At 35.1% G+C, this 25,640-nt stretch overlaps 1 protein-coding gene across 1 annotated transcript; it reads left to right on the forward strand.

The window, feature by feature from the left end:
• Positions 1-2,005: 2,005 nt before the first annotated feature.
• LOC140791437 (zinc finger CCCH domain-containing protein 40-like) lies at positions 2,006-13,524 on the forward strand. Its single transcript, XM_073142009.1, has 4 exons — positions 2,006-2,219; positions 4,560-4,829; positions 7,271-7,494; positions 12,499-13,524. Exons 1-4 carry the CDS (start codon positions 2,115-2,117, stop codon positions 13,319-13,321), a joined length of 1,422 nt encoding a protein of 473 aa, XP_072998110.1. The 5' UTR covers positions 2,006-2,114; the 3' UTR covers positions 13,322-13,524.
• Positions 13,525-25,640: the final 12,116 nt, after the last annotated feature.

Below are 25,640 nucleotides of genomic sequence, written 5' to 3' on the forward strand. Positions count from 1 at the left end.
CATTTTTATATTTGTTTTGTTATTTATTAACCACAATTATATTATTTAATAGTGTATTTAAAACATAATTATATATCTATTATTCTCTTTGATAATTAAGAAAGTAAGAATTAAGTTGCTGTAAATAATTACGTAAGAATATACGTACATAACCCTAATAATTATTATTACTTACCTAGGATTAAAATAGTAATTTATATTGCAGGTCTTTTGCTAAACATGATATAATTATAATTATATACTAACTATGATATAATTATATTTAATTTATATAAATTAAATACATTAAATTAACTAAACTAATTGAATAATTAATAACATAATCAAATATAATTAGAAATAAATAATGTGCATATATATATATATATTTATATATAAAAATAATAATACATATTGCTGGGTTGAGCCCAGCACCATGCACAACAGGGCGCTGGGCCGAGCCCAACACCACTTGTACGATGCAGTCCAAGAGGAAAGAAGGGAAGAAGGAGGAGGAGGAGAAGAAGAAGAAGAAGAGGAAAGAAGAAGCAGGAAGAAAGAAGAAGGAAGAAGAGGGTTGGGCCGTGGGGGAGGGGTGCGGCCGCTGGTGGCCACTCAGTGGTCGGCCTCTCGCCGATAGCTCAATCCTCCGGCGGCCGGCCTCTCGCCGATGGCTCAATCCTCCGGCGGTCTCGGGAGGAAACCGACAAAGAGAGAGAGAGAGAGAGAGAGAGAGAGAGAGAGAGAGAGGGAGGGAGGCTCACCTGTGTTAGTGGAGGTGGCGACGGCAGCGGCAGGGCGACGAAGTGACGGCGGTAGCGGGTAAAGAGAGAGAGAAAGAGTCCGAAAGAGAAAGAGAGAGAGAGAAAGAGTCCGAAAGAGAGAAGAGAGAGAGAGAGAGAGAGAGAGAGAGAGAGAGAGAGAGAGGAAGAAAAGGAAGAGAGGCGGTGGGGAGGAGGGAGGTTGCGGCGGCGGCGGCGGTAGGGGCCAACTGGTTCGGCCAAGTTGGCCGGGCCAGCGCGTGGCGCCCTTCCCCGCTACCACTGCATGACACGAGTTGTCGTGCCATGTAGTGAAGGAATTTTTTTTGGTTGTTACAGGATGTGTGCCACAAGGTTGCCATCATGCGCCATTTGCCTCGGAATCCTAGTATCGTGAGCTTGAAGGAGGCATGCGAGGACTGGAAGACGAGAGCGCGGTGCATTTGGTCATGGAGCTCTACGAGGGCGGCGAGCTCTTTGATCGGATCGTGACGAGGGAGCATTACGTGAAGAGAGCCGCCGTCACCATCACGAGGACCATCATCGAGGTTGTGCATCTCTGCCATCGGCATGACGTAGTCCACCACGACTTCAAGTCGGAAAATTTCCTCTTTGCGATGAGAACTCGTCGCTGAAAATCTTAATCAGCAGAGCTCGACCCGGCCCAGATAACTCGATATCTCACGGGCCGACGGGCGGTAACAGGCTAGACTTAAAAAAATATTAGGATATTTTAAAAAAAAATATAGTGGCAATTATGATATTTAAAAAGTTTTTAGGGACAATTATCTATGAATCCCCCCACCCTGCGATGCCCCCGATCCTCCCTACCCCAAAACTTTTATAAAAGATAAAAGAACAAAAGAGAGTTTTTGACCCAACTAGACTTGTTCTAATATATTTTTATCAAAATAGACAACTTCTTAAACTTATTACCAACTGTGGTCTAATTTACTATAGCTCTAATAAAAATACTGAACTAATCAGCATTTTATCTCTAAATAAAAATGCTAATCAGTTTAATATTTTTGTTTGGTTCTAAAACGCTGAACTGATGTTTTATGTATATAAATTCTTTTAACTTAATCTTTTAGTAGTTAATAAAAAAATTGATAAATAATAAAAATGCTGATTAGTTTAGCATTTTTATTAGAGCTACAGTAAATATGACGTCATAAATTTAGGAGATAATATATTTTGATAAAAAAATAAAAATAAATCTAGTTCGGTAAAAAAACTCAACAAAAGATGGATAGGATCGTTCGTGTAGCCGGCTGAGCAGTGATCACGCGGGTACCTGACCACGCCCTTGTTTCAAATAGAGAAGACTACAAGTTTCAGTGTTTTAACCCTCTAGTGTTTCTCTCTCGTTCGATGGCTCATCGGCTGCTCAGAGATGCGCAAGCGGAAGGTTGGGAGCGGTCGGATTTTCCCCTAATCTGCGAGTCCTGCCTCGGCGACAACCCCTACGTCCGGATGGTGCGTTATCTCTCTTTCCCCTTTCTACCATCTCTTTCTTGATTCGCGAATCGAAGTTTATGAGTCGAAACCTTACTCTCTTCCTCAGGGGAATCAAACCCTACCCTTAATTTGCTTTGATATGTCCTTTATGAGGCGAAACGAGACTTTTTGATTGGTTTCCGCGTCACTGGGATTTCGTGCTTTGTTTCTGAGTAATTTGTTCTTTGCGAATCAAAATAGGGGGATTTCGTGCTTTTTTCCGTGCTAAGGGAGCATTGCATGATTACTTATGATGCCGCTAAGAATGATCAACAAACCTAACGGAAGTTAAGACAATAGATAAGAGAAAACCCCTGAACTAAGATGATATGACTTGAATTACTTAGATAAAACTTAAGATTCATTTATGTGATCAATCCACACTTACTTAATATAGCTTGGGACACTCTTCAATCATAAATATTGTTCATATATTAAAAGGGTTGTTATGAAAACATGGAAAAGGAGAGCTGCCCTTGGTTTGTATAGCTTGTTAAGCATCCATGGCTGAATGGTTAAACCTAAACTAAGGATTTTTTGGGGAAGCTGGATAGCCAAATGTACATACTTCTTCAAATTCGTATAACATTTTAACCATAATTCTGACCCAGATGATCTTGGACTTGTTGAAAAGAATATGGGAGAATATCCAACTGTTATTCTGGTGGTTTTCCCAAATTCTATCATTTAAGAATCCACAAATCAAGCATCAGAAGTGGTCAGAAGTTACTCCAGTGCGGAGATAATTTGTATTATGCAATTATCTGACAGCTTCAGATGGATCACATATCAACTTCCTTTCTCTGAAGATGTTGAAGAAAAGAGTTTTCGCATGGATAGCCAAACTAAGATGAGATTTGAGATTCCATGTACTTAAAATTATTCTGCAGTGATTAAGCCAGCCTTATGACTTAGCAGCTATTTATTGAAAATGCTTGAATGGCTTCCAGTAAGTTATTACAATTGCATCACTCAATGTTACTTTTGACCATTAGAGACATGTTAGTGTTAACGTGGTGATTTGAAAACTTCTATCAGTGACATTGGTTCTGCAGTCTAGATGACATGACATCCTTATTTGAGAGACTCTGCCTCTTCAAGCGGGTTATTGTTCAAGCAGAAGATAATCTAGGAGATTCATGCATTCTTTATTTTAGTAAACCCATATATCCTTGCTTTTTAGGGGCAAATAATAATTTGTCCTCAAGTACGGAAACATTTGTCTGCAAGAACTGGTTGCATTCGTTCTGATGAAATCTAGAACCAGTTGACAACATTAGTAGTTTCCCCAATGGCATAGATTGCACCCTTGCCCCATAATACCTAGCTAAAAGGTGCCTTTTTATCCAGTTAATAGTTAATACTTCTTTTGTGTTTCCTTCTCTAGTTGAGATTATTCCAATTTGTTGTAAATGGTCACAATTATAATTTCTACTACTTTAGCATGCTGTCTCATGTTCTGTATATGGTTTGAGTTTCGGCCGATCCTGATCTAGGCCAAAACCAGTTTGCTGGTTTCGACCGTACAGGCGGCTGCTAGCTGTAGCTGTCAGCTGCTGCTGATAGCAGCAGCTAGAGAGAGAAAGGGAGCAGCTAGAGAGAGAAAGGGAAAGAGGAAGAGAGAGTGAGGGAGAGAGAAAGGGAGAGAGAGAGAGAGAGAGAGAGAGAGAGAGAGAGAGAGAGAGAGAGAGAGAGAGAGAAGGAAAAAGGAAGAGAGAGTGAGGGAGAGAGAGGGAAAGATTAAAAAAAAAGAGGGTGAGGGAGGGAGGGAGAGAGAGAGAGAGAGGGAGAGATAGAAAGAAAGAGAAAGTGTGGGAGAGTGTGGATACTTTAGACTAACAGTTAGAGGGATAGGAAAGAAGAGAGGGAGGAAGAGAGATTTTTACTTTTTAGGTTTTATATGTGAGTAATTATTATTTATTATTTTCTTACAAATTTTTCTAAATTTTTAGAAATTTCTCAACATTTTTAAATAATATTTAGAATTTTATTTAATTAAAATAGTCCGATCCGATACAGGCGGTCGATATGGCCGATACGTATCGTTTTTCCGGACGGCCGATCCCGATCCCAATACCGATTTTTGGAACCTTAGTTTGGACCACTGGTCATTATTTCTAAATGGTCATAATTATAATATTCCTGCATTTCATTGTCTTTTCTAAAGCTTGAAGTTTTGGGGATTTGTCCTAGCATGATCTGTAATTGGGAGTCTAACGCTTGTGTAGTGATCTTATAGTTTTTAGTAAGTTGATTTGATCATTAAGTATGTGATTTGGGAATGGTTTTTGAATTTTGATCTTTTCCTTGATTTCTCAGACCAGGGCAGATTATGACAAGGAGTGTAAAATCTGCACCCGTCCATTTACAGTCTTTCGCTGGAGACCTGGTCGTGATGCAAGGTACAAAAAGTCAGAGGTCTGCCAGACATGCAGTAAGCTGAAGAATGTGTGCCAGGTCTGTCTCTTGGATCTTGAATATGGGTTGCCAGTTCAGGTTCGAGACACTGCTCTAGCTATCAATTCCAATGATGCTATCCCAAAGAGTGATGTGAACAGGGAATTCTTTGCTGAAGAGCATGATCGGAGGGTATGTTGGCATTACTTACCTTTATCTTTTACTCATGTGCTCTATACATTGTTGTTATACACCTCATTTCTATTCTATTAGTTTCTGCCATAGACAATTTTGCTCCTAGCTTTGCTGTCACCTTCACATAGCAGTGCACATGCAATCACATGATAGTCAAATTATAAAAGCAGAAAAGATGGAGAAAGAAAGACCAATGAGTCTTTTCAGCTGCTACTAGTGATGGTTGGCTTGTTGTTAAAGCAAGAGAGACTTTTTTGTTAGTCTATTTATGGGTCAAAAATAGGAAAATAAACTTGATAGTAAAGATTGCCTTGCCGCTGGCACGTGCCATGCCAGTTGGCACGGCTAAGAAGAAAGAAAAGAAAAGGAAAGGATAGAGGAGAAAAAAGAGAAAGAAGAGAGGAGAATAGAGAGAAAGGAGAGATGGAGACTACTTACAGTGCTGCTGTCCCCCTGCCCTCGCTCGTTTTCGCTTCGCCGTACCCTAGCATCGGGAGGAAAAAGATGGATTAAAGTTTCTATTAGGTTCTCTTTATTTGAGTTCACTTGATAGGCTTAGAAGATTTTAGCACTTTTAATGTGATTAAATAAGACTACCACTGAGCAGTCTGTTCTATTATTGACTTTCTATGAGAATACTAGAGTTATTATTTCCTCAGGTATTTATCCATTGAATTTGATCCGTTTGGAAGGTCATCTTAAGATTTGAGCCCTTTTTTATAGCCTTGCAGAGAGTTTTGTGATCAGGACCTTTTCTTCATTGGAGAGTTTAGGTTTTCAATTGGTGTCCTTGTTTTGCAGTAGCCATATTTCCTACATTATAGGAATGGAAAGGTGAATGAAGTGATGCTTTGATAATACATTCTTATAATCTGTTGGGACCAAGGTTCAAAAAATCGAGATTGGTCTTCCGAAAAAACGATACGGAGATTGGCCATATCGGTTGCTTGGATTGGATCAAAATTTTTTTAATTACATAAATTTTAAATATTATTTAAAAATGCAAAAAAATGAAAATAAAGTAAATAAAGAAAGAAAAAATATGGTGTAGTGAAAACTGAAAAGAAGAGATTAGAAAGAGAGCGAGTGGAAAAAAAATCAAATAAAAAAAAAGAAAAACTATGGTGCAATGAAGAAGAAGAAGAAAAGGAGATAGAGAGTGGAAGAAATGAAAAAACTGAGAGGGAAATAAAAAAATTAAATTAAAAAATTACATACCGGAGTTCACGGGAGTTTGTTGGAGCTAGATCTCTCCGTAAAAGAAATAATGACCATATGGTAAGGAGAGAGAGAGAGAGAGAGAGAGTCGGCTGATCCTGTGAACATAGTTGGGACCGCCAAGCTATTTTCAACAACTATCTTCCATGAAACAAGGTAGTGGATTGAGAAAAAAATATATTTTACATTGTCAAAATCAATGTGGGAAATTAGCATGATGCCTATTATTTTGATAGAAAGCTAGGAAGATTAGGATGTCCAAAGATCAATCATTAACTACAGAGATTACATAATTTTTTCATAGACAAGTTATACTTTTTATCGATGTTCTGTGGCTTTTTTGTTCTTGAAAGTTTCTGATCTTTTAATGAGACTGATTTTCTGAATTACAAAAGGCCCTGGAGAATCCTTCTGAAATTGTAGATAGCTTCCTGATTTTTCATATCCTAGAGTTCACCACTATCTTGCACATGGTTAGGGTTAAGTTAGAGGATGTGAAACAGAGAATACCTGAACACCTCAGAACCCAGACCATGCATTACTGCACTATAATGAGGCAGCTGGAAGGCACTGCTGAGATTTGAGCTTTGCAGTTGGAAATGTGTTATGTCCTTTAGGAAAGTATGTGGTCCATTTCAGATTCTGAAGGAGCTTGCCGCCAATGCCTACATCTTTTCCTTAATGCACATCAGAGTAATGATTACTATACCTGTCCTGTAGCTGTTACTTCTTGCATTTAACTTCCTACTGTCTGGTGTTACAGTGAGCACCAAATCAAAAAGAATTGGGTCCCCTTGTATGAGGCTCCTGCTTATATGAGGTCTTGGGGAGGGCTAGATGTATGCAAAGCACAAGCTATACTTGCAATTGTCCTTGATAAGTATCATGATTAAAGGACACTCTGAACTGGAAGATTTTAGGTGTTCTTTTCCTTCAAAAAGAAAAAAAAGGGCAAAGAATTTCTTTTTCGACTGTAATGTCCAAGAGAGATTTCTCGATTACATATCTGATGGAGCTATCACTATTATTTTCTTAGTGGCTTTCTTCTTGTTCACATCTATCTAGTATTGCAATACTGTTGTCATAGTCAAATTACAATCTTGGTGCTTACTGTTCATCTATTTCTAGTGGCACTGTCTTCTCTTATTTTATCTAGTGTTTATGAAGGAAATGGTCATTGTTGACTCACTACCTTTGACAAATATTATTCTCTTTCACAGGCCAGAGCTGGAATAGATTATGAGTCTTCATATGGAAAGGTGAGGCCCAGTGATACCATCTTGAAGCTTCAGCGGACAACACCATATTACAAGAGGAACCGTGCACATGTTTGTAGTTTCTATGCGCGTGGCGAATGCACACGTGGTGCTGAATGTCCCTATAGGCATGAGATGCCTGAAACTGGAGAATTATCTAAGCAGAATATCAAAGATCGTTACTATGGGTATGTATGCAACATTTTGATAAGTTGGTTCCTGTCTTTGTTTGTTCAGTTATTTGTCTCATTTTTTTATGTAACTCTATATCTGTTATTACTTTTATTCTTCGGTGATTGAACATTAGCACAGTCTACTGGTTCTTTAAATCTTTTTGGTATTTGGGATCCATGTTATCATTACTGAATACATAACTGTCATAAGAGCATTGGTGTCTTATTGACCAAATCATGCAAGTTTCTTCTACATGTATTCTTCTATTATGCTGTTGTAACTATCCATTATATGCAAATAACAACTAGGATCCTTGATCAATCGGACATAAGAATCACGGGCCTGAATTCTGTAGGATTAGCTCTTGCATAATTAGGACTGGTTGAAAGTATGACTGGATACATTGATAACTTGACTATAAGCGTGTTTGGTTGCTGGGAAGTGAAACTAGAGAAAGTGATCTGAGTAGTGAAAGTTCTAGGGAAGTTATTTCCTAGTGTTTGGTGAAAATAGAGTGTGATATTGGAATGAATATCTTAACACTTTTTCTTGTTTGGTTGAGGATAGTGAGACATGTAGAGCATCACAACTTCAAAAGCCAACAATAAGATAATATATCCAATAGAGTAGAGTGTTGGAAAGAATTTACAGACTCTGATAATCTCTTTTATGCTGTTGTGCTGCTTGTGCATAAAGGAGGGAGAAGGGATTGCACAATTGTTATTAGAGAAGAGATGGGTTGAGATGGGTTTTAGAAACTTAGTGGTCATATGCAAAGCATGTGATAGGAGTGAAAATAGATCAGATACAGACCGGATAGTGCTCATCTCATATGCATATGCATATCTATATTTTTAGTTCAAATATGAATATTTGATGAATAGCAAAATTTAAAACCGTATTCTAATTAAACGGACAATATTTTAAAAGGAGACCGTTGGTGGCGGGCGGTCACCCCACCGCTTAGTACCTAGCTTAAGGTGGTGACAAGATAAGTGGCAAGATGGTCTAGCATTTTTAATGTTAAAAAAATATAAATAAACATATATAATACAGATATATATTATATAATATACATTATACACCTATATGTAAGTTGTAACCAATATAGCATATACAAAAAATTTAATTGTGCACTACACTCATCTAGTTGTATGAGCAAGTATTTGGGGGCTTCTTCATAAATTTGTATGTAAGAATAGGGGAACTGAAAAAAAAAAAAGGGATAATGACAAGTGGAGAACAACATGGCCCACTTGTCATCCTTGTACTTTGGGCGGTAAAATCATCTCCCTACCTAACACCTCCAATCCCAGGTCACCTCTCCATTCTTCTTCTTCTTCCTCCTCCCATTTCTCCCCTAAAACTCACCACGCTCTCCTCTTTTGAGTTGCCTGTCTCGTTTCCACTGTGCTGCATCAGCATAAGGGAGGCCAAAGCTTCGGCCCGCCTTTCACTGGCATCAATCTTCTTATTTGGCGACCGGTGCGCCGCCCCATTCTTTGTCATCCTCCCATTTCTCCCTCAAAACTCATGACGTTCTCCTCCTACTTCGAGCTACTCATCTCATTTTCGCTGCAATGCATCAACACAAGGGAGGACAAAACTCCGGTCAGCCTTTCGTTGGCGCCAATCTGTTTAGTGGGGCGGCTGCCACATCTGCCATTAAAAACAATGTAAACAAATACATATAATTTTCGGATGCAAATCAGATAATTTTCAGATACAGATCAGATAATTTTCGGATATGAATTGGATTTTAAACAAATAAAATTGGATCATAAATGGATACAGATAAGATCATAAACAAATTATAACTTTTATTTTAGAAACAATTAACGCAGAAGACTATTGCGAAAAGAAAGCTTTGATAACAAGAGAAAGCTTGAAGCCTTCAATAATAGAAAAGTCAAAGCACACTTCACTTGCTCCTGAAATAACAAGAGAAAGCTTTGATAACAAGTCAAAGCACACTTCACCAGTGTTTTGAACATTGGTTTTGGCGGCTGCCATGGCGGGGTGATGCTCCGACCGCCCCACTATGTGGGTTGGCGTCGGCATGGGGCGGCTAGCCGCCATTGTAGGCCACCTAGGTACTAAAAAGAGCTAGGTGGGCCGGGCAGACTATACATATCCGGATATTTAACTAAAAGTCCATCCGTATCTAGATCGGGTAGTAGGTCGAGGGTCGGACTTAATTTTCACCCTTATATGTGATAAGTAGTGTTTTGAAGTGTCTCTCCTCCGGAGAGAGTGGATTGGCCAAAAATAAGTCTGATAATTTGGAAAAGTTAGATATTATTTCCTAATTCACTTCCTGCAACCAAATAATAAAAAGTGGGGCGATTCCAGAAAATAATTATTTAGTTCCCTCATTTCTCAAAGCCCAAACCGGCCCATAGGTGGTCTTGGTAGCGTCTTTATATATCTTTCTTTGGACATCCATGTCCAAGACAAGTTAATTAGCATGTATTCTTCTATTATGCTGTTGTAACTATCCATTTTATGCAAATAAAAACTAGGATCCTTGATCAATAGGACATAAGAATCACTGACCTGAATTCTATAGGATTGGCTCTTGCATAATTAGGAATGGTTGAAAATATGGCTAGATACACTGATGACTTGATTATAGGGCATGTTTGGTCGCTGGGAAGGTAAAGTAGAGAAAGTGATTTGGGAAGTGAAAGTTCTAGGGAAGTTACTTCCTAGTATTTGGTGAGAATAGTGAGTGTGATATTAGAACTAAGATTTTTGCAGTTTTTCTTGTTTGGTTGAGGATAATGAGAAATAAAGAGCATCACAACTTCAAATGCCAACAATAAAATAATATATTCAATAGAATAGATTGTTGGAAAGAATTTACAGAGACTTTGATAATCTCTCTGATGCTGTTGTGCTACTTATGCATAAAGGAGGAAGGAGAAGCGATTGCATGATTGTTATTAGAGAAGAGATGGGTTGAGATGGCTTTTAGAAACTTAACGGTCACATGCAAAACATGTGATTAATAAGTAGGGTTGAGAAGTGGCTCTCCTCGGGAGAGAGTGGATGGGGCAAAAATAAGTCTGATAATTTGGGGAAGTTGAAAATTTTACTTTCTAATTCTCTTCCTGCAGCCAAAGAGTAAAAAGTGGGGGCAATTCCAAAGAAAATAATTATTTAGTTCTCTCATTTCTCAAAACCCAAACCCGCCCATAGGTGTTCGTGGTAGCATATTTATGTTATGTTCTTTGAACATCCATGTCCAAGGGAAGTTAATTAGCATCTTAAATGGTATCATGGGTGTTATGAACTGACTTCAGCTACCCGATCAAGCTCGGATGCGGGGAAGCAGTCCGCAGAGTCGGAGGAAAATATTCATTAAATATTCTCTCGTAGCCAGAAAATTACGAAACCAAATGGTTTGTTTCGTATCTTCCTGACCTACGTTTTTGTATTTATGCCTTTTGCAGATTTGAACTGTAACTAGGGCAGAAATTGGCAGAGTTATGATGGAGATGAAGATGAAGATGATGGATAGTAGTGATGAAGGTGATGATAAATGTGATGATGGAGTGGACGTAGGTTATAGGTAGGATTTGCATGAGGTGCTGTTAGGTGAGGGAAGAGTGGAAAGAAGGTGGTCGGTATCCTAAGGAAGGAAGGTCTGATAGTTGATGGAGGCTGGGGGTAACCGGCGTCAAGGTGGCACGCGGCTAGGGTTTGAGCGAGGAGGCAGAAGTTCCAGATTAGAGGGGAGAAGATAGGTTAACTCAATAATTCATTCCATAATTTCATAATAAGGTTGCTAATCACATATTTAGAGGCTAACCTATCAATCAAGCAATTAAAGTAACTAGGCCTAATACAAGCTTTCTTGCCGGTGCGTTCAAATAGAGTCGAGCATGTTCGAATGGGCAATTTACGTTCTCTGTATGTGTGAACGTATGCAAGCGTTCGAACGGGCAGCCTAATACAAGCTTTCTCGCTAGGTGCGTTCGAATAGGGTCAAGCACATTCGAACGAGCAATTTATGTTCTCTATATGTGCGAACGTATGCAAGCATTTGAACGACCCATTCGAACGCGATAGCCAGAATTCTTATTCTTCAAGAAAATTAAGAAACCATAACCTACTAAGACTTGACTAAATTATATAAGTATAATAATTAAGATAATTAGACGAGATCCATCGAGCCTAATGTCTTTCGAGGTGATCTGATCCGGTCTGAATCACATCAATGGGCAATTAGGTAATGTTTCACAAGAAAAAATAGCAAAAGATGTCGAAAGTTGAATGAATCATCATTCATATAATGATGGGTTAAATATTCAATCATTGATGTGTCAACCCTGTAGGGAGAAAGTACTACATAGAGAGCCAGATTCTTTATGGATGGAACTTTCATCCGCTAAGACAATTTTCTTATTCTTTTTAGAAATGAAATAGAAAAAAATAATATGCTGCTGACTTCTTTATTCATTATCTGTAGGCTCTGTAAATAGTTGCAAGAAGTGATTGATGTCATGATAGCTTAGAGGCTAGAGCTAGAATTAACATTTTATTACAGATTTAGTCTGGATTTCAATTATCATTCTCATTTTAGTTAATACAATCTATGAATTTAAGAGTCAAATGAATAGTAAACTATAGCTACTCAGTTGGGTTGAGTCAAGTGCCAATCACCTAGTGCAACCTATCCATATTTGTTCTGTTAGGAAATGTAAGCCTGTGGAGCATTGGGTTGCCTATTTTGAAATCTTCTGTAGCCAATTCTTTGCTGTAACATTGTTCATAAACGTTTGTGATATAGTGACTTTAATGCAAATTTAAAAGTCGGATAAGCCAAGCTAAACCTTTGAGCTATATCAGCATCTGAAATAAGGTCTCTGCAAACCTATGCACATACAATTGATTTAATTATATTCTTGTCATGAACTCGAGTGTATTGGGGTTCTGTTTGTTTTTCTTTTTTATGAGTTACCTTTTCTTTTGTAAAGATTTTTTTCCAATGTAATATCATCTCCCCCTTGCAGAGTGAATGACCCAGTTGCTCTAAAGCTCCTAGGTAAGGCAGGTGAGATGCCTTCTCTGACTCCTCCAGATGATGAGAGTATTAGGACCCTATATGTTGGTGGTCTTGATGCCCGTATTACCGAGCAGGATCTGAGGGACCAATTCTATGCTCATGGTGAGATTGAGTCCGTCAGAATGGTGCCTCAACGAGCTTGTGCATTTGTAACATACACCACCAGAGAAGCTGCGGAAAAGGCTGCAGAACAGCTTGCTAACAAGCTAGTCATCAAGGGTCTGCGTCTGAAACTGATGTGGGGTAGGCCACAAGCCCCGAAACTGGAGGAAGATGAGGCAGCTGCAAGGGAAGGGCTTGTGTCCCATGGAGGATTGCTTCCTAGAGCTGTTATATCTCAGCAGCAGACTAACCAGGAGCCACAGCCACCAGGCACAGAGGGTCAACATCAACCAGCACTGCACTATTTCAACATTCCGACATTTCCTCCTGCAGAGCGGACTGTCTATCCATCAATGGATCCTCGGAGAATGGGTGCTTTAGTACCCTCTCATGAGGATGGTAACAAAGGGGCATTGGAGAAGCAGCCGCAACCTCAGGTTCAGCTGCAAGGACCAAGCAGTTCTGGTCATGGCTACCCTCCTGTACCACCACCACATTTTCAATCCCAGTATCCACATTACTATCCCCCGTATGGGTACAGGGCCCCTCCTCCTATGACTTACGGACAGCAATATCCTCCATATCAGTCGGTGATGGCTCCACCCCCTCCACCTCCGCATCCGCCCCAGCAAGCTGCAGTGCAGCAGCGCCCACCAGCACCGCATTGATTGCCCTCTTAATGCTGAATTTCTTTTGGATGCCTTATCTTCCTCCTATATGAGTTCCATTTGATTCTCAGAATCAGACCCCTTATTAATATGTTTCATCTTGGTTGTACTTTTATGATAAAATCAAAGTGCTTGTTGTTTCTATCATCATACTAGTCAGTGGAAGAGCTATTTGGAAATGAGGATACTGCTCTATTTGGTTACCTAGGCTAGAAGTTTACAAGTCTAATTTTCTGAGAGTTCATATCTTATTGAAAGTCTGACAGGGCTGGAAGCATTTTACAGTCACAGGAGTTCTTTTTTTCTTTACTAATGATGCTATTATGCTACTATAATAAATCTCCTTCTGCTATTTACTTAGAGGACCTTTCTTACACTAATATTCAATTCTAAGCTGGCTGTATTTTGAGACCCTTTTTAGGAGAGTCAGTTCAAGTATTTTGCTGCATGAAACCTGCCATCTTTCTATTTAGATGACAGCTTGAATCTTGCTGTTGATCTCTCTACTCGAATTCAGGTTCATCTGCACGATTCTCTTTGTTTCCTTCAGAAGAATTCTTACATAGGTCAAAAATCTATTCATTATTCATGCATGAACTGATCCCCTAATTCTTGTCTTGTATTGATTGATACCGTATACATTTTATTGAAACGTTTTTTTTTTCTTTTTCTTTTGTGTTTTAAGATGGAAAAGACAATCTTCAATGTGAGTGTTATCTAACAGATAAGAGTTCGGTCTAGCATGCGTTTCAGAACATAGATGAAATTGAAGATGCTGTTATACACTTGAGATAATTGAAGTATGGGTGTTAGAAATGAATTCACTTAATTCCTTATTCTTCCTATTATTTTTTGTTTTAAAGAAGTAGGAATATAATAGTGTTCTAATTAGCGTTCGGATTTGAAATCATGAGTATTTGTATAACATGAGTCCTTTTTAACCATTTGAGCATACCTCATTCGCACAGTCTTCCTAAGGTTAATTAGGCCGTCCGGATTTGAAACCATAGATAGTCACAAGAGCCCCTATTAAGTATAACCCCATTGGAATATTCTTTCAAAGGTTAGTGACACACCCCCTTAATTGTCAGTTTCAACATACTCTAAGCATAGTTATTAGAATTGAACCGGATATGGACCCGATTAGGGGTCGGATCACTGGCTATTGGTTCAAGTAGTAAGGTTGCTAGTTTTTTAAAAATATTTAAATAATATATAAATAGATCTAAATAACTCTCTCTCTCTCTCTCTCTCTCTCTCTCTCTCTCTCTATATATATATATATATATATATATTTCTCAAAACAAATGTTATTTATATAGATACCATGTTTACTTTCAAGTTAAGTTATTTAATATAAAAGGATAAAAACACTATTAACTAAGAGAAATACTCTAAATAGGAATAAGAATATTTTTGTCTTTTTATATTTAGATTGTTCAAATTTTAATGGTAGTTTATTCCTAGTAATATTCACATAAAAAATAAGGATTTTAAAAGGTATACGTGTAAAAAATTTATATTTTGAGAGATATACATGTAAATATGAAATTTAGATAGACATACAAGCAAATAAAATATTTTTCAAGGATTTATGTGCAAAAGCCTAATTAAAAAATAATAGATATACTATAAACTAAATATTTTTAAAATTTTAGGACTAAAATACTATTAAGATATAGAATAGAATAATTAAATATTAAGGATAATTATGTAATTTTGTAAAAATAATTGACCCGACCAGTTCGTCGAAAACCAGGCTGGTTGCACGGTTCACCAGTTTGTTGATCGGTTCATCGGTTTATTAGTTCGACCAGCGGGTCTGATCCGGTTCTGATAACTATGCTTCTAAGTTCTTTATGCATTACAATGTCACGTCTTAATATGGATTTACTATAAATAACCACTTCTTTTACTGTCTTCTATCTTGGTAAACTTCATTTGAGAATCTATACAAAATAAAAAGTAAAGATTTTTTACAAATCACACCTTACATTTTATCTATTCTGTGATTCACACCCCTGTCTTTAAGGATTTTATAACCCAACTCCTTCTTTTCTCCTATAATTCTCATTTAACATTGTGAGTTACTTAGACGGTACTAAAAAAGAAATATTCTATTATAATATATAAAATAATTTATAAATATCTAAATTATTTTTATTTTTTTTAATGAGAGAGAATAGTAGGGGTATTTTTAAACTAACTTAAAGTAACGTAAATGTGTTAAATAAGAACAATAGGAAAAAAAATAAGGGATCGAGTCCTCAAAGACACGGTGAATTATAAAATAGGTGTAACATAAGATGTGATTTATAAAAAAGAGTAATACCCGATGTAAGGAAACTTGGTGTAAGATCAATTTGAGTACAAAGAATAATGGACTGACATGCCCTTGTTCAATCTCTTCTTCCCTCGACTCCTTTTACCTTCCCTCTCATTAATATTTCTAATTAGTTTAATCTAGAACATGATGAGGTGGCATCCTTATATGGATATTATTAATTAGGTCTATTTCGTCAATGTTGCTATGAGTTTCACTTAAACCCATAATCTAAGATTTACTTTAAATAATAAATTAATTAAGGGGGACATTGTAATTAAAAAAAGGCAGCAATAACTCGCGAGGTGTAAATGCAATTAATCAATTTTTTTTTCCAGAGAAGTATTTTTTTTAGAGTTTAACAAGGAGCTTTTAATTATTTTAAGTTTGATCACTAAACGTTGGTTGTACTCAAATAAATGAGTTCCAAATATCGTTATAAGTTGCTGAATGGAAGAGTAGTTTGCCTACAAATTTATATTTTAAAACTGAGTTTTGTGCATGCTATGATAATGGGAGAATTACGAAGTTCTTGGCATTTCTCTTTGTGCGTATTTAATTTTCTTGAAAGATAGAGTGGAAAAACTGGTCTACCATCCATTAAAAGATGTGAAAGGAGAATTCTACCGAGTCCAACTATACTTCCTCTTGGTAGGGAAAATAAATCACTTTTCATACAACTTCAGAATTATCTCATTTCCTACTAAACTTAATATGTATATATATATATATATGTAAGAATAATTTAATAATTAGTGGGCTCATATGTTTAATAAAATGCACATGCCTACTATTTATGTTAAGCTCACTTAAGTAAGTTTAAATTTGTTTTGGGTTCTAGATATACAATTAAGTTAATATGGTTCTAAATGTGTATAAGCCCATGTCACAATTGATGAGCTTGTGACAATAAAATTTATTGTGTTGTGATTCATAAGGGTGGTTTTAATAAATACATGTTTAGTTCATATTTCCCATTATGTTGTGAAACTGAAAAACGCGAAATCCGTACCTTAGAAATTTTCAACCATCTCCTTCGTCTTATTTGCGGCGTCAATGGCAATGACAATCGATTCACGTTAGATTTAATTATTTTAATATATTTAGAAGCGGCGTTGAATTATATTGATATAATTTCTCAGAATTAAGATTTCCATTGTATTATTTTTTTTTTGAATTTTGGAAATTATGGTTCATTCTCCACAATATATGGAAATGAAAAATAGTTTTTCTAGAAGATTCAAGCAAATTATCAATTATTAAATCTTGGATTTATTCCTTGGTTCAGAAAATGGGATGTTGTTTTATCTTATATGGATGTATACACCAAATAATTTTCTTTTTACTATGAATCCATGTTTCATAAAGAGAGTTAAAAAAAAGGAATGCTTTACTGAATGTTTAATCAGAATCGATTTAGAGTAAAGCATGGGGGTTGTGTAATCTCTACAATGAGGAAGGTCGCACAAAGTTGCGTTGATGCATGACCATCTGTCGACGGGACTCGCACACTGCAGCAGTGGTGTTGCTGCAATTTTAGTTTGCAACAGTTAGGTTTTAAAATCCTAATTGCCATTATAGACGACGGGGTTTGGTTGCAATTACTGAAATTGCAACTTAAGATTTTAAAGTTAAAAAATTATTTAAGTTAATCCTTTTATTATAAAATCTAAAAGAGTTAAATGCATTTTATCCCCCTTATGACATATGCCCAAGATCACTTTATCCCTCTGTACTTTAAAAAATTTCAAACCAATCCCTATACTTATGACTAAAGTAAAACTATTAGTTTTTTTCGTTAAACTTAATTAAATAATATCAAAATGACCAAAATACCCTTATCATATTTGTTAAAGAAGACATGTAAATGCAACAAAATTATCAAAATAGCTACGGTAGTGATACGATCTCTCCTTAGGCCAAGGCTCGATCTATCTCGATTTTCAGATCTGGATAGGATCTCACACGGAACTTTGAAAATAGATTTTGAAAGATGCAGCTGTCTGATCGATATGAAATTTTGCTATGTTGTAGCCTCGGAAAAGAAATTTCCAACAAATTTAGCTTCAGGCGAATCAGACAGTGAGATCTCGAGATATCGTCCGATTAAAAGACGAACATCAGGGAGTCCATCTTTGGATCCGTGGATGGAGGCACGAGATCCTTGATGATGGTGGAGGGTGGTGGGCCGGCGATAATGGGGTGGCACTAGTGAGTAAGTGGAGGTGGAAGGGTTACAGATGATGGAAGCGGTTAGGGCAAAGTGATAGGTAGATTAGAAGAGGGGAAACTAGATGATGGAATTGGTTACGGATGGTGGACCGGCAATAATGAGGTGGCACTCCACCTACGTTCGAACGCGACATATAAAAAACTTATTTTTCTATGAATTAAACAATAAAATAAGAGTAAAAGATACCCCTAAAGTGTATCCATGCTCGAAATGACATCGGTGAAGTCTGAATCGTATCAGGTACTCGGTTAAATTTCACAAAAAAGTAATAGTCTCACTTTAGTCATAAGTACAAGGACTGGGTTGAGATTTTATGAAGTACATAGGTGTAAAGTAATTTTAAACATAAGTACAAGAGGGTTAAATGTATTTAACCCTTTCTAAAAAAGGACTTCAAACCTTCAAAATTTCATAACTAAGATGTCAAAATTTTGGATTTTAAGGATTAACTCATAATTATTCAAAAAATATAATTCAAAATTGGTTAGTTGAAACAATATGTCGCCAAAGTGATTGCTATTGTGCAGATTATCTATTGTGAATAATCAATATGTATGTATGCTTATTCATGCATGTATTAGTTGGCCCAAAGAAAAGTTAAAATTTGGCTAAATTGCATAAACAGTTGTGGTAATAAACATATGACGATTATGAGGTTTCTATGTGATTAGTAAATCTATCCAAAGATGGAGTTCTTATTTATTGTCAATGTTTGTTCACTACGATAAGAGTACTTTGATATTAATGTTATGCTAGGTCTCTTATAATGTGTCCACACACACACATACACACACACACACACACACATTTATATATACTCTGCTTCTAGAATATACATGCTTGAAATAATAATTGTGAGTTTTCTTTGTTTTATTTTGTGCAGCAAACTTAATATCTGCTAATGCTAATAATATCCCTATACTTAATTGCACAAATTTCAAGAAATAGAAAGAATACGTTATGATCGTGTTGGGCTGCATGGATCTTGACTATGCATTCAGGCATGATTGCGCTGCAGGTCTAAACGAAGAAAGAATTACTAAATAGAAAACTGCATTTGAGAAATGGGAGCGATCTAATCGCATGAGTTCTATTCCAGCTCAATTTTTGAAGATGAAAATGCCAAACCTTCCCTCAAATAGATTGCGGACCGATTCACTACGAATGAAAAGATTGAGACAAACATTATTATGACTAAGCTTGTCTCAATATGGTATTGAGGAAAGGAAAGTATCCGTGAGTATATTATGAGGATGTCGAATCTCGTGTAAGACTTAAGGCATTAAAGTTAGAGATATCTGATGATATACTTGTGCACTTAGTTTTGATATTTCTTCCTTGTAGTTAGATCAAAATCAGTTATAACACACAAAAAAAACATGGACTTTGAGTAAGCTTATAGCTTAGTGTGTGCAGGAGGAGGAGAGACTAAAGCATAAGACATTTGAGAGTGCTCATTTTTGGCATTCACCTCAAAGAACCCAAACAAGAAAAGAAAGAGGACAAACAATAAAAATAAAGGTAAGAAAAATACAAAAAAAAAACAGGTTCATGCCATAAAGAACAAAAGAAAAAGAATTAGAAATTTAATTTTTTCTTCCATAGGAAGGCGGGCCACATAATAAAATATTGCCCAGTGTATGCCAAATAGCGTGTAAAGAGAGGTATGCTTCTCAACTTTGTTAGTTCAGAAGTTAATTTAGCAATTATGCTTAATAACACTTGGTGGTTAGATACTAGTGTTATCACTCACATAAGTGTTATTATGCAGGGTTATTTGAGGAGCTGGCAGCAAACTGATGGTGAAAGATATATTTTTACAAAAAATGGCGAAAGGGATGAAGTAGATGCTATATGTGTTCTTAGGCTTTGTTTAGGAACTAATGTATTTCTAAATTTAGAAAATACTATCGTCTTTTTGGCGAAATCTTGTTTCTATCTCATATTTGGACAAATTCGATTACTCTTGTTCATTTGGAAATAGAAAATTTAGTATTTTTTAAAATTCAATTCTGGTTAGTACAAGTTTCTTAATTGATAAATGTTAAACACTTTAACTTGTAATGACAAGAAAATTATACATACAAGTAATATAAGTATAAAATGAAAATTGATAAATGAGAATTCTTTTATATTGTGACATAGACGTTTAGGACATATATCAAAAAGACACCCGAAAGGGTTGATGCCACAAGAAATTATTGAATCTCTTGATATGTCAGACTTTGATATTTGCATAGAATCTATTATATGGAAAACTACTGATAAACGAAATAAAGGTGCAAACATGTGGAATGACGTCTTAGAACCCTTGATATGTGGACCATTCTCTAAAGCTTTATGGAATAGTTAATCATACTTTATTACGTTTATAGATGATTATTCACGCTGTGGTTACTTGTACCTAATATATGAGAAGTCGCAATCTCTAAACATGTTTAAGTTCTTCAAAGCCGAAGTTGAGAACCAACTAGGTAAGAAGATCAAAGCTATGTAGTCTGACCATGGTGGTGAATACTATAGCAGATATGACAGATCATGAGAATAATATCCTAAGCCTTTTGCACAGTACCTTGCCAAGTGAGGTGTCATTGCTCAATATACTATGCCAAGAAAATCAAATCAAAATAGTGTAGCTGAGCGACGAAATTGAATCTTGAAGGACATGGTAAGAAGCATGATGAGTTATTTTTATGAGGGTTAGCCAATAAAGACTGCACTTTACTTACTAAATAGAGTATCAGGTAAAGTAAGGACAAAAAACTCTTATAAGTTATAGACATGCAAAAAGCCTAGTATTAGATATTTGCATTTCTGGGGATGTCCAGCTGAGGCTAGGCCTTATAAATCGAATGAAAGAAAATTTAACTTAAGAACTATCTCCTGCTATTTGTGGGTTATTCTGAATGATCGAGGGGTTTCAAGTTCTAACTCCTCAAATAGGTTCTGTTTCAAACGAATGCCAAGTTTATTGAGGACAATGAGAGTACTAAAGTAAGGAATATAGTCTTTGAGGAAAATATCAACTTTTCTATTATTGACTACTATTGCTATAGAAGGTGATCAGATAACCATTCTTATCACTATCGTTGTAGCAAATGCAAATCCGGACAATGTTCTGATCTTAGACACTCCTGTGCTACTTGCAACTCAGTTGAAGAAAATATCCACTCATATTGAGGGATCGCTTTCAATAATATCAGAAGCATATCAACTACCTCAAACCATAGTGTCTTTAAGGAGATCTATTAGAGAAAGAAGATCAATAATTTCTGATAATTATATTGTCTATCTCTAAGAATATGAGTTTGATACATGATTGGAAAATGATCTTACATCTTTCAATCAAGCTAGACTATGTGCTAGCTCCGAAAGTAGATCGAAGCTGTGAAGGAAGAGATGAAATTTATGGAAGATCGAAGCTAGAATTGCTTGAAGGTATGAAACCGATTGGTTGCAAATGGGTTTTCAAAACCAAATGGGATTCAAAAGGTAATATCGAAAAATATAAAACACGTCTTGTTGCTAAAAACTTCACTAAAAATGAATGCATTGATTACAAGGAAACTTTCTCACCTATTCAAAGAAGATTCCTTTAGAGTAATCATGATATTTGTGGCTCATTATGACTTGGAGTTATACCAATTGGGTTGTTTCTCAATGGAGACATTGAGGAGACAATTTGCATTGTGCAACCATAGAATTTTGAGTATAAGAATTCAAAACACCTAGAATGTAAACTAAAAAAGTCCATTATAGTTTAAAGCAGACATCCCATTAGTGCTACCTGAAATTTGATCAAGTGATTACTCCTTTTAATTTTCAAAAGAATACCGTTGATCAATGTATATATCTATTGTTTATCAGGAGAAAATTTATTATTTGATGCTTTATGTAGATGACATATTACTGGCAAATAGTGATAAGGCTTTATTATATAAAACTAATAAATTCCTATTTGGTCACTTTAAAATGAAGGATTGGTGATGCATTTTTTGTGTTGGGTATATAGATCCATCATGATTATTCAAGGAGTATAATTGGGTTATCACAAAGAGTCTATATTGAAAAGGTGCTTAGTATGTACGATATATAGAATTGTGCACCTTGAAGATACATTTGTGATAAAAGGTGATAAATTTAGTTTATAATAGTGTCCTAAAATTAAACTTAAGATAAAAAAATAAAGAAATTATCTTACGCTTTTGTTATAAGGAGTCTCATGTATGCTCAAATATGTAGGCATCCGGGTATAACGTACATAGTAGGGATGTTGGGTAGATATCTGAGTAACTTTGAATTGAATCAACAAAAAGTAGCAAAATGGGTTATGCAGTATTTGTAAAGAGCGAAGGATTTTATGCTCACACATAAGAGATCTAATTATTTAGAGGTTGTTGATTATTCAAACTTCGACTTTGCTAGGTGCTTGTATAGCAAAAGATCCACTTCAGATTATATTTTCATGTTAACAAGTGGGACTATTTCTTAAAAAATATCAAACAAACACTTATAGCTACTTTCATCATGGAAGCAATATTTATAGCTTATTATGAGATATGGCTGTAGAACTTTATCATCAGGCTGCAAATTGTTAATAGTTTTGATAAACCATTAAGGATCAATTGTTTGATAATAAAGTTGCTAAGTTGTATTCCAATAAAATCCATAGCTCGTCAAAGTTTTTAGTTGTGAAGGAAAAGGGTTCATAGTTTTTAGGTGTCAATTGAGTATATCAATATAAATTTTATGTAGCTGATCCACTCACGATAAGTTTGCCGCCCGAAATGTTTCATGAGCATGTGAATTGTATGAGAGTTCTCCTTTTAGATAATACTCCAAATTAGTGAGAGCTTGTAATATTTTTATCTTTTAATTATTTGACACATATTGAACAATAAATTTTTTTTTCTTTTGCTTATTGTACGTACTAAAGTTTAAGAATAATCTATATGTTCGTCTTGATAATTATAACATAAAATTCATGATTTACTATTGTTGTTTAGCATATGGTGCTTGTAAATATGATTATTGGACCTTTTGAGTCATAAAGAGGATCAATTGGAAATAAGCATAGGTAGATCACTTTTTTATGTAATTTTATGCGACACATCCATATTTGATATATGTCATTAATTGCATTAATATTGATTATTAATTTAGCCATGCTACATATATAGTAGCAAAGACCAATTTAGTCCTATACTTATTCAATTAATGGACCAGATTATTTAAATGGTATTTCTATTATTGAATGGTAATTTTTTTTAACACAATACAGTTTATTTTTGCCATGTGCATTGTCCGGTGATATATGTAGCCTCAGTGGGAGATTGCTAGTAATTTGATAATTAGTGGGCTCATATGTTTAATAAAATATACATGAACATGCCATCTATGTTAAGCCCACTTAAGTGATTTATAAGTTTATATGGGCTATAAAAATACAAATAAGTTGATACGATTCCAAATGTGTAGAAGCTCATTTTATAATGATGATAAAACTTATTGAGTTGTGATCCCTAAGGGTGGCTTTAATAAATAAACGTTCATTACATATTCTATTTTGTTGTGAAACTAAAAATCGTGAAATACATCCCTTAGAAGTTCCCAACCATCTCCTTACAATGGCAATGACAATTTATTCAGATTAGTTTTAATCATTTTAACATGTTTAGAATTATATTAAGATGATTCAACTGATCCTGTTTTAGATTTAAGAAATTTGTTTCACAATATTGTCTAAGATGACATTTGGTCCAAGTTTTAGGGCTTATAATTCTATGGCAACTTGTGCATTGGATGTCATTACTATCTCATGTGAGGTTGTTTAGTTTTGTTGGGAATTTTATATAATTGCCGGTAGAAAAGTACTTTAAAATATTGTAATTGTCATTATATTTTGTAAAATGTCATAATTGCATTGAAAATTATTGAGCCCATTTGAAAATGTCATTCTGTCACTTAAATATAACTAATAATAATTAAAATTAAACTTAGATTAAGAAATGACTATTTTAGTTTTGAAGGCTATCTAATATTAATTAAATCATAGTACAAAGGAAGAAAATCTATCTTTATATAAAAATCAGCAATATATGTTTACACTCGAAATTTCTATAAATAAGGGTATTTTAGTTGTTTATATTTCTATTTGTTAAAAACTATCAATTTGGAATGTTTCTATAAATATTTTATTAAAAAACTAATAATATTGACAATTAACAAAGAATTAAAGATTTCAGACAATTGTGGCATTTCAAAAAATATAGTGGTAATTATGATATTTTAGAAATTTGTAGTGACAATTATGTACAAAAAAAAAAATTCTTACATATGTATATTAGAACATACATGAATATATATATATAAATACTGGATGGCATCCAAAAATTTAACATAACATTTGCTTCGACTTCAAATTCTCTTTTAAATATAGTTTGCAATCAAATATATATTTATGTGCATTTTAGTCAAATCATATATAATATATGTCATGTGATCAATTATTTACAGAATCATAGCATAAGTGAAAGGGTCCAATAAAATTGGGTATGTTTCTAAATAAGACTTTTTTTAATAAAAACTAATTAAAATACACTCTTATGTACCTAACTCCTTTTCACTTTCGTCTACTTCTACGAACCTAGAAAGTATGAACTTGAGTAGGCACATGAGTTAAATAGAAATCGTAGTGTTGTTCTAAAATACTTGTGATTTATTAAAAGTGACTAGCAATATATATTCTCTTCTTATAGCAAAGTTGTAACTATTTCTCTTCTTCCATTTAGATTCACACTCTCTTTATGAGAGCATTTTAGTATTTTTATATTAAAATGACCTTATCAATTATACTTATTCATAATTTAGTAATGAAATATAAGTTTGTACATACATTTATTTAAGTTAATCATTATAGTTTTATCTATATTTTACAACAAAATAAAGTTATATGGTACTTAATTTGCATTTAAGGTTCGATGTTTATCTCTTTTTTTTTAATGTTAATTCAAATCTATTTTTCTAGATAGCGAAGTCAGAATTTCGGTATAACGAACATAATATTATATTCATTCTTAAGCCATGTCAGATTAAAGGACTATTAAGTTCTAACAAGTCCTTTAATCTGACATGGCTTAAGAATGAAATAAAGTAAACTATAAGACGATCCACTAATAATGAAATAAAGTATAGGTAGAGATAATCACTTAAACATAATTCCAAATCAATAATAATCTCACTCTAAACTAAAAGAGATAGCATCCAAATAGGAAGAACAATGTATCCTAGAGGAAGATGATCATCTCACATTATTAGAACAAAAGAGAATAAGATTTGGTAGAGAAAATATCAAACAAATAAATGAATCCTATCCAAAAGCTCTTTTTTTGAATTTATGCAGTAGCCCTTCACCTCTATATCTCCTCTTTTGTGATGATGATGTAATATTCCTTGAAAGACATCAATACTAAACCAATATCTAATAGCCCCTACAAATACCTAAGATATATTTTACTACCTACCAACACTCCTTGTTTGTATTAGCCATGTAACAACTAACAACACTAAACACCTAAGAAATGTCCAGACAGATAAATACCGTGGTATACATAATACTGCCAACACCATTTGAGTAAGGAACATATGTCATACTCTTCTTTTGCCTCAGTCTGTGATGGTAATGCTGCTGTAAGCTTGAAATGAGCTGCAAATGAAGTACTCACAAGCTTTGCATTCGTCACTCCAAAACGGTCAACATTGTG

This window comes from Typha latifolia, chromosome 1, assembly GCF_019914945.1.
Source record: "Typha latifolia isolate L0001 chromosome 1, TyphaL0001v2, whole genome shotgun sequence".
NCBI lineage: Eukaryota > Viridiplantae > Streptophyta > Magnoliopsida > Poales > Typhaceae > Typha > Typha latifolia.